Source organism: Erigeron canadensis, chromosome 1 (genome assembly GCF_010389155.1).
Source record: "Erigeron canadensis isolate Cc75 chromosome 1, C_canadensis_v1, whole genome shotgun sequence".
In the NCBI taxonomy this organism is placed as follows: Eukaryota; Viridiplantae; Streptophyta; class Magnoliopsida; order Asterales; family Asteraceae; genus Erigeron; species Erigeron canadensis.
In genome coordinates this window covers 11,280,710-11,291,112 of record NC_057761.1, presented here as the reverse complement: position 1 = coordinate 11,291,112, position 10,403 = coordinate 11,280,710, and the positions used below count along the sequence as shown (strand labels likewise).

The window sequence follows — 10,403 nt, the reverse complement described above, 5'->3', positions numbered from 1 at the left end:
ACTTTAAACTTTTTTTCTTTTCTGAAACAAAATATTTAATTTTAAGATTGTTAATCAAACAAACATTATTTGTTAAAAAAATTTCTTATTGATATTCACATTGTATGAACTAGTTATTTAATAGATCTTAAAAAAACTATAATGTTTTTTATGAAATAATAATCATGATAATATCATCCACGCATTTAGACCGATCAATGAGAGAATTTATGATTAGCTGTTTTAATTAAATCTAACTTTTAAAATATCATCTTATATTTTACTAACTTAATTTTTTTTTTAAATTTTTTTTTTACTTTTATTCTATTTTTTTGAAACAAAGTGAAACTGAACTTCTAGTTTTATAACATTTAGTGGAGGTATTTTCGAGTGACCTATTCTAGAGATCAAAAATTTCAAAACCATCCCTAAATATAACATACAATTTTAAAATTGCCCCCACACAGTATATTTTTTGACTCCGTCCCTGACTCCCATAGTCCCATCTTCACCACTTTTTTAGTTCCTTATACAGGAAAAAAGATGCAGCCTTTGTTTTTGAATAATGGCAAACACATTAAAAACGAGATTCGAAGACAAAAGAAGGTATCCTCCCTCTCAAACACTTCATAGCCGATCTCTCTAACCTCCCAAAGCCAAGTTCTTTTACCTTTCTTCTTTTCAAAACCCACCAACGGCTGGCCTCTTTTTTGTTTATCCAAACTTGTTCGAGTTTACGAGTCGCTACGAGTTGGACCGAGTTAGACCAAAAATCACGAGTTATGTTACAATTCTAGAGCAAGTTCAAGTCATCCAACGAGTCGCCACTTTTTCCTTATGTTTTGACTCAACTCGTACAGACTCAATTCGTACGAGTTTGACAACTATGCCCATAATGAACACCTAATATAGAAAGTTATTAAAATTACCCAAATTGATCTTAATGAACTAATTTACACTCTAAACTCTTATCTTAATAATTTACACTCCAAGGCCTTATCTAGTTATCTAAAGTTTTTTCACCATCACATTTACATCAACCTGCACCACTTGACACCATCACCATCACCACCACCACCACCAATTGTCGCTGCCATGACCACCCGTTGCCAACACCATCGTTACTACCGCCACATTACCTAAGTACCATGCTAGTATTCATTCGGGACTTTTAAGCGTTAGGATTTAGGATTGCAAAATGCCCATTCATATAGTACATTAATGAAATAACATAATCGTAACTCTCTTACTATGGAAATTTCATGACCAACACTAGATAATATTTATAAAGGATCAATGGCTACAAGATCCTATAAAACACTAACAAGGTAAGAACTTAGTATCAACCAAGTTCTTTATCTTTGAATGTAACATAAACTACACAGACCACATACATGTATCATGGTATCTAAGGAGGTACATTTTTGATCAAACTTTTGCACAAAACCAAGCCTCGTGCAAGAACATTAATGAGCATGACACCACAAGGTACAAATATCAGACCAAAAAAGAAAACTTAGGACTCCCGGGATTGACCGTATCCAAAAGGTTAACCGATGAAAAAGTGTTCCAAGGATGACGAACTGAAAACATTGGAAGCAATTCTTTCGGTTTTGGTAGTGGAGATGTGAAGCTGATACTTGATGAACCTCTGTGATCACAGATGAAATAAAATGAAAAACATACAAGAAACTATTAGGGTCAAGTATTACTTCATCGTTTACTGGGTCAAGTAGGTAACATAAACAATTAATAAATATAGCTTAGAAGAAAGCAGCCCAACCAGGAAAATGGGTCCTCTACAGTGTATAGTTGCCGCACAAGGCTTCCTACTAATGCATTATTTTAATACAATCATTTGGATCACAAAAATTAATTGAATGATATAACAAACAAAATAAAACTTGTCAAATTAAATTTTTTAGGTCACCCAATAACAAAAAATCACCCCTCACACAACCCAATCCACCCATTCGCAGAGACTTCCCTTTCAGTAGGGGTGTTCTTTCTTCGGATTTTTGGTGAAATCAAATAAAGACCCATTCACAACTCTAGCAACTAACAAACTGCCCTTTCAGTAGGGGTGTTCATTATTCGGATTTTTTGGTGAAATCAAATAAAGAATTGGTTTAATGGTTCAGTTTTGGTTTTCTGTATGTTTAATCTGGCTCCACTCGAAACCCAAATAAACATTTATTCTCACAAAAAGTTTAAATTAACTTAATAGCCTTACTCCAAATCCAAATACGCATTGAATTATCCAAATAATCTAATTTGAATTGCTGAAATGGTTTAAATGGACATTCAAGTAGTATAAAAACTAAATCAATATTTGAAAGTCATTTCTTTGGGTGATCTTAAAACCGACCATATAAACTGAACCCTTGGGTGGTGATAGAAAGCTATATGGATCAATTGTTAGACCAACAGCCTAATGGGCCTAAAGTTTGAAAAGTTTACAGCAGGAAAAAGTTTGAGACACATGTGTAGGGTAAACGATGCAACAAGCTGTAGTTGGATCAGTGAGGTAAATATTATGTATCCCTTATAGTGGAAGTAATTAGGCTATTGGGTAAAATACTTTTTGAGTGTTGCGGCTATTAGTGCTGGTAATGTTAACCATTCGGCTGGTTCTGATTTCTATATTGCTATCTCAATTATTCAACTAATACAAACCTTTCTCTTTTATTGTTAATTACTTAATTATATATTCAATCTAATTTTACCTGCTACTGTTCTTATCAGATGACGTTTGGTTTGGGTGTTCCAAAATTGGGTTTGTGTAAGGATGGTTTAGAAGTTAAGAAAAACCCAATAGCCTGAACTGCATAATTGCATTAACCTGAAACCCGGCCAAATGAACACCTCTACCTTTCAGGTCTGGCAAGTGAGGCTACATGCTTCAAGTCAATAGACATTTATTATTCCCCAGTATTCATCATGTGAAATTCCTCTATAACTTCCCCTTTTCTGATACTTACTATGATACATAGAACTATAAGAACTGGATAAAATAGCATAACTAGATCTTGTATAACTACATAAAAAATGGTATACGTACCGCCAACTGAGTAGCGATTTCTCGACTGGAGTCTATATGCCAATCCGGCTCCAGCTGTCGAACAAAAGATGTCCGTCCAATGTCTGTGCTACAAAAAAGTACCTACAATTGCACATTGATTAGTATAAAATCATAATAATAAACATGCATTCTTAGCATTAACTATTTACTCTAATTATCATAATGTCATGATGAGTGCTTTCCAATAACAAGAACAACGAATTAGGCTTTCAAAGATTCCCTCCAAATCGCATATGAAAATAGTTATCCTCTTGGCCCATCCGGATCATATCGGGCTCGTATCAAACATGTCTATTGAACAAAACTCACGGCACACATACTCACTTTGTATATAATGAATTCTGTTGCGTTTTACAATGGACAGACACTTCTATTTACTAGTCATATGCCCGCGCGATGCGGTGGCAACGGGTGGTGGTGGTGGTGGTGGTAGTGGTGGTGGTGGTGGTAATGGCGTGGTTATTAATATAAAAGCAATTGATATAAAAAAGAAGGTATTGTAGTTGTTTTAAGGGTTAAGGGATGTATGTTGTAAATAATTCTATTAAGGGTATTATATGTATATTAGATGGAGATATTTATATTAGTGGATAAATGAGATGGGTAGTTAGGGTAAATCAAGTTTTTTTGAGAATATAAAAGGATCAAATGCTTAATAAGGTAGTTAAAGATAGACATATTTCTAACCATTGTGACTCTTCATGAAAAGTCACAACGTTCCATAAATAACTTGTATTGCGACTTTTCCTAAAAGTCACGACCCTTCATAACTAACTTCCTATAACCGCCAATAACTACCAATTCGGTTATTGACTTTACTCTTGACACAAAAAATCCATTAACTTATACACTTTACAAACACGACTCTAAATACATAAAGTTATAACATCACGACCCTTAAACATGGATCAATGAATTACTATCCACCATATCCCGCATATGGGAAATGTGGATTAAGCATCCTTAAAAACGTTCACAAGATGCATGCCAACTTTATCTACCATTTTGTACTTTATATGCCCTTTTTTGTACTGGATGCTCAATCCGCGTTTCGCAACTGCATTTTGGATTAAATCTTGAAAAACCCAATCACGAGACAACTAATTTCCAAGCTACTTTTTTTAACCAAAAGTTAAACAGTCTTAATGGCTTTTACCTTGTCTTTGACCAAGCCACCCGACGTAAAAATCCCGGCATTTTCCAATGCCGATAAAGCCTTTTTCTACAAACAAAAAGTCATAGATTAGCAAACAAAGACACAACACAAGTTCATAGCGAATAATAGTTAACAGACAAAATTTACCTCAGGCAGTATCTAAAACAGTAACTTCTCCATATAAAAAGAATTAAGTGTGACAATACAACCACACTAGAATTCAACAACTATATTAGGTTATATATATATATATATATAGTACTATTTACTATAAAACAATATATACTTTAAATACTAAGGGCGCGTTTAGTTGTGGAAAAAGTTTTCTAGTTTTTCATTTCTAATTAAGTAGTAAATGAAAAGAGTTTTCCATCTTTAGAAAACAAATGAAAATTCTGAAAACGCATTCAAAACTAGAAAATGGAAAACAATTTGAGGGATTTAAAATTTAGAAAATGGAAAATGAAAAGTGGAAAACAATAAAAAAAGTGTTTTCTAATTTTCCAAAAAATGTGGAAAATGGCGTTTTCCTGTTTTCATGGAAAACATTTTTAGAAAACTATGATTTGAACGCGTTTTCTGTTTTCCATGTTTTCTTGGAAAACAATATGGAAAACAAGGGTGTTTTTCCCAACAAACTGCAACCTAAATCACTTATTTTCTAGTTGAAGCACTTCCTGATGTATACAGTATTTAGTGAAGTTTTAATATCAGTTCTGAAACTGAAAGCAGCTTACGTGTTGAAATCAAAGCACCCAAATTAACAGAGAATAGAGTGCAGAAATGTTTATTAAAACCATAAAAAAAACATATTCCAAGGTAATCCATGCGAATATGTATTTTATGGCCCCTTCTAGAATTAATTTTATCCAATGATAGTCTTTTTATGTTAAAGTTACCAACATAATTCTTGTACATCACTTTTAGAAAGATGACCCCGAACAAATCCTCATCCAGTTGTATTTACTTTGTTATCCTACAAAAAATACTAACATCCAGCTACCCGCCTACCAGACAGTTTAGCTATAAAATAATAATAATAACAACGATTCCAGGAAAACAAAATTATGCCCAAAAAAATCAAATAGCCAAATAACTTTTACAAGTCAAGTTACTTCAAACCAATGAAGGTCTATAACCAAAATGTTGGTGGCAAAAGGAGTACCCAAGGCGCCCCCATCATCTCACAAACCATAGGGCATAGGTTGTAGGTTCCAATCTCATCATGCATGGGCATAAGCACTTTCATTAAAATCCAAAAAGATATCATTTGTTTAAACCATATTCGCCTTGTTTCATTTCTTTATATGGCTTGGTTGCTCATTTCTTTAATTCTTCTTGCATAAACCTTGTGTTCTGGAGTTGTTTATTTAGAGGAAAGAAAGGAAAAGATGGCAAGAGAAAAGAAAAGAAGTGAAAAGAAAGATTTTCCTTTCTAATCATCACATATTGAGATGAAAGTTTATAATACAAAATCCATCGTATCTTCCCTTCCTTTCTTTCTTTAGTTTTCCCCCATTTTATAAAAACAAAACTCAAGAGCACACTATAAAAGATGGGAGTATGGGACATGACAATGTATTGTTCTCTTAGACCACATGAGTAGGACCCACAAAATGAAATGTAAATGGTCACAATATAGAGACAGTTACGGAGATGCAGTCAAGCAGGGGGTCATAAACTCAAGAATTCATGAAATAGAGCATTATAAATTATAAAGCACATATAATCATTATAATGAATACCAGTATTTAAAAACAAGATGTAGAATAATTAGAATAATGGAAAAGCTCACACATACTTCGCTTTCATCATCAAGGACTGTTTCCATGAGATAAAGGTCACAGAATTTTGTAATCTCCAGAAGAACATCTAAAACAGAGGATCTCACAGTTGCTTGGTTCTGCTAGACACAATCAATCAAGTGAGTCATTTTCCAATTGCAACATTTGTGGATAAAACTAGAGATAGCAAGATATATGGATCAGGCAGGTTAGGTAATGGGTCAAAACGGGTTTGGATAATAACAAATAAATTCAGGTTGGCCCGAAAACACTTCTCTGTATAATTAGTAAACGGAAAAAGCATTGAATACATTTAGTATTACATAAAAATTGATATAAATATTACAATCATACAATCTGAATTTTAGAATAAAGCAAATTAGGAGGTTAAATGCACAAAAAATACACTTCAGATGACTTCCAAGTTCCGACCCATTTGACACTGTTTGATAATTGATATAAATAACCCAGATACAAAATCCACGGGTAATTAGGTCACAGTCACCACCTCTAGATATATTTACACCAAACTGACCAAAGCATCATTACCTGAAGTTCCTCAGGAGTACTTTCTTCAAATATAACACCAAGCAAGCGACAAGTTACCTTCACCAAAATCATATAACTATTAAATGGCTGACATAATTATAAAAGACCAATCCAGGTTGTTTATGATAGGTGTAAGGCATCTAATAATCAACATTTGGATGATCCTTAGGCACATGAAAAGATAGCGCAATTAAGTGAAACAAACAGATACTTTCATAGTCTTTCAGTGAATGTTTATAATCTACATAACAGATAATGTCAACCGAATAATGGAGCTATCATCAACAAAACCAACTTTTCTTATTATTATGATAACTAAAAGGTAAGATACACAATCCAATATGATTTTGAAGCAAATAATGTGAATCCCGTCGGAAAATAGAAATTATACTGAATATATGTTGTATTGGATGAGTTAATCATAGTACACAGTTTTCTGCAGCTTTTATCCTAAGTTTCATTGCACAAAGTGTATTGACAGGAATATAGTGGTTATACAAACAAACATAAACAATTCACAAGTTGGCAGCAAATTATAAAGCCTCCTGGAAACGCAAAAGGAGACCTAGCTACATTTAATATTAACGAGAAAAATGGGTTCCCTTAGCTCCAAAGGAGCACTTGTAAGGTAGTAGGAAAATCTAATAAGAGATTGAGAAAGCAAAAACTGAACATAAACCTATACATTCTTGAAGTTTTAAACATCAAACAAATGTGTAGATTACATCAGAAATGAATATAACACTTGATTTAGAATTGAAGATGGCCTTGGCATTAAAACATCACTTACTAGCTATTAAAAATTAAAATGACAACATACATGTCATTTCAGTGACCTTTAATCGTCGATATGACCACTTTATATTTGAAATGCTTTCGCAACCTCACGACTAAATAATTAACCTTTTCTAGTTTTCACCCCTAACAACTTGAATTCTTAAGTTTGCACTAGGTCAAGGATTACAGTTGTTATTTTGCGCCATTAAATGTTACCCAAATAATATAAAATCATTTAAACTGTATAAACTACTACGTACTACCTTTTGCACATGGAGAACAAGGTGCGGAAAGAAAAGACATAGAAAAGTATGATAGGCACAATTTCTTAATAGTGGAAGTGTAGACTGTAGAGTTTGACTTAGATATGTTATGAAAAAATTTCTATATTTTAAGTTCATAGGTCAAAATAATCTTAATTGCATCTAAAGAGGATGTGTTTCCTTTCTAAACAAGTGAGGGTCCTTGTTTACATAATATGATGAATGATTGAATGAAGTGTGATATGTTGTCATGAATCAGCATGTGATCTGCTACGAACTCTTGTCTTATTGAGAGAAAATAAAACAATCTTGCTATAAATAATACTCTTATTAAAGAGTAATTGAGTAAGTATCCATTCTACAATGACAACAAAATCAATATCAATAATACATCTATGTGTATATGCAAAGACCAATTATTTAAAAGTATACCTTCCTTCCATCACTTAGTCTTTGTCTGACTATTTGTCCTAAAGTAGGCTGCAATCACAATGACACAGTAAGTAAAAAAAACCAGCATGAAGCCATTATTTTTAAAATTAAGTATATTAAAGTTCTAATCACCTTTACAGGCTGAAAGAACTCATTAATAACAGTTTGTGCTCTTGACTCTTCAGAAGATGAACCGACGTTGGAAGGAAATAAATTTGCATCAGGATGACTATTGACTCCGGAACTGCTAGATGCGGGAGCTTGACGCTTAGGTTGTCTTCTTCGAGGTTCACTGGGTGTCCTGAACAATCTATATGTGAAAATTACTGCAACAGCCAACCCCGCTATAGCCCACACAGACACATCCTGAAATTATATTTCTGGTATGAAAAATATTCCTTGAAAATGAAACACCGACTGAATCAAAAACAAATACACATCAAGAGGTTCGGCAAGATTATCTACAGATGGCACTTTTGACGGATTACCTGCGCATGCGTCAATTTGGGTTATTTGTAATCTCCAACCGGTCAAATAAAAACCGCCAGTAAGGAAACATGTAAGGGATTAAACTCCGCTTGATGTTAATTTGTAACACAAATAACATTCTAAATCTCTCTATATTCAAATATATCGATCGATGTGCTACAATACTTGTTTGACATAAATTTAATATACAATATTAATAGCTTTAAACATAGACAAAAGAAAATGTTTTTGAATCCGAGCTGACCCTGATCCACCATCCTAAAAAACTACACATTATCCAGTCAGCTGGCTAACTTAAAGATCGTTCTTTACAAAGCATCAACCAATAGAAACTATGTAGATTGTTGATAGGGACATGATTCGACCTTGACATCTAAATCAAGCTCAAAGAACTGTCATAAACATTTCTATAGAAACCAATACATGTCTCCCTATATCCCATAAACTTAAACATTTTCTTTTGTTGGAAAGATTTCAAGATTAGCTTGTCTATTTCATAATCTGTTCATTACTAGGATTCAAATAAATTAATGCCATTAATTGGACCCATAAAATTCATCAGTTGGTCTCCAGTAACTTAGAGGTGTGAGAAACATAGAGAGACTCCACTGAAACATTATCATATGAGTACATCAAACTTGTCGTCTAAAACGAAAGTATAAACCACAAAGCCGTATGCTAGAGTTGCAACAATTGTGAAACACACATTTTGGTAACTTCTTTTGTGCCCAGACCTTTCAACTAGATGTTGATCCTCACTTATACTGTTCCAAGGAATGTTAACTGGTTGTGATACAAAAACATTAGCCTAAATTGCATGTTGTGGAAATGACACTATGACTTGGTAAGATGCATAAAAGAGGTGTTTAATTACACAAAATGTTTAAAATATCTTGTAATAAGAAAACAAGGGAACTGCAGCAGCTAAACAACACCATCAATGATTTCTATAGATAACAACCTAACCTTTAGCTTGTAAATCCTACCGAAATTTTCGAGCGACATCCAAATTTAGACCCGGGTCAACTTGGATACGAAAAGGGAACCAAAACAAACTAAACAGGTGACTACTAGTATCATCTAACAGACAACACCCATAAGATAAACATCTCACAAATGGCTATATATGATAATCGATGAATACGATACTTCCTTAACGGATACCTTTAGATCAACTAGTATCACGTAACTAAAGGGTTTCCTTTTACATCTCATGTTGATAACAAAAACTTGATTTTCTTTTAATTATCAGAATATAAGGGGGGCAGCTAAATGATCTTGGAACAAACTTTAACTAAAACATAAAAAAGAAACCTGGGTATTGAAAATCTTGGAAACTTTGGAAGATAAATAAGCCCCAATTCTCTTAATAAGCTGCAAAAAATCTTCCTTGGAGTAATCAGTCATGGCTCTCTCTTTTCTTTTTCTTTTTTTTTTATCTTTGTCTGAAGAGAACAGTAAAAGAAATGATTAATTTATCATCGGAATAATGAAGGAATGAGTGAGATCTTAATGAAAATATTGGTGTGGTGTGATTTAATTGAAGAAAAGGAAAAGATTTGGGAATTTTTTTTTTTTTTGTTAGATTATCGAGATGGTGATGAGAGAGAGAGAGAGAGAGAGAGAAGGGAAAAGAGGGTGGTTGTTAATTAAGCCGCTTGTGATTTTGGGTGTATAATTTACGGTCGAAACCAAATTGAGTGATACTAACCAAATTGGGTGTATAATTTACGGTCGAAACCAAATTGACTATGTCGTCATAGTCAAGTCATACAAACAAAAAATGAATAGCATGTTTTGACGGGTGTCAAGCTCTAAAAATTGTATATGAGAATTCTCTCTAGTGTGTTTTCTTTATTTCACTTTATGACAATTTTGAAAAAAAAGAAGTT

General features: G+C 33.3%; 1 protein-coding gene across 2 annotated transcripts; it reads right to left on the bottom strand.

Moving 5' to 3' along the window:
* Positions 1 to 1,237: 1,237 nt before the first annotated feature.
* Positions 1,238 to 10,112, bottom strand: LOC122585008 (peroxisome biogenesis protein 22). Of its 2 annotated transcripts, none has more exons than XM_043757101.1 (8): positions 9,826 to 10,112; positions 8,155 to 8,388; positions 8,023 to 8,070; positions 6,551 to 6,607; positions 6,019 to 6,123; positions 4,218 to 4,283; positions 3,041 to 3,142; positions 1,238 to 1,630 (listed from the first exon to the last, which is right to left on the bottom strand). In XM_043757101.1, exons 1-8 carry the CDS (start codon positions 9,916 to 9,918, stop codon positions 1,529 to 1,531), a joined length of 807 nt encoding a protein of 268 aa, XP_043613036.1. In that variant the 5' UTR covers positions 9,919 to 10,112; the 3' UTR covers positions 1,238 to 1,528. The 2 variants fall into 2 exon arrangements, with proteins under 2 accessions (XP_043613036.1, XP_043613037.1); XM_043757102.1 differs by having other exon boundaries at positions 6,019 to 6,120; positions 9,826 to 10,109.
* Between the last annotated feature and the right edge of the window lie 291 nt (positions 10,113 to 10,403).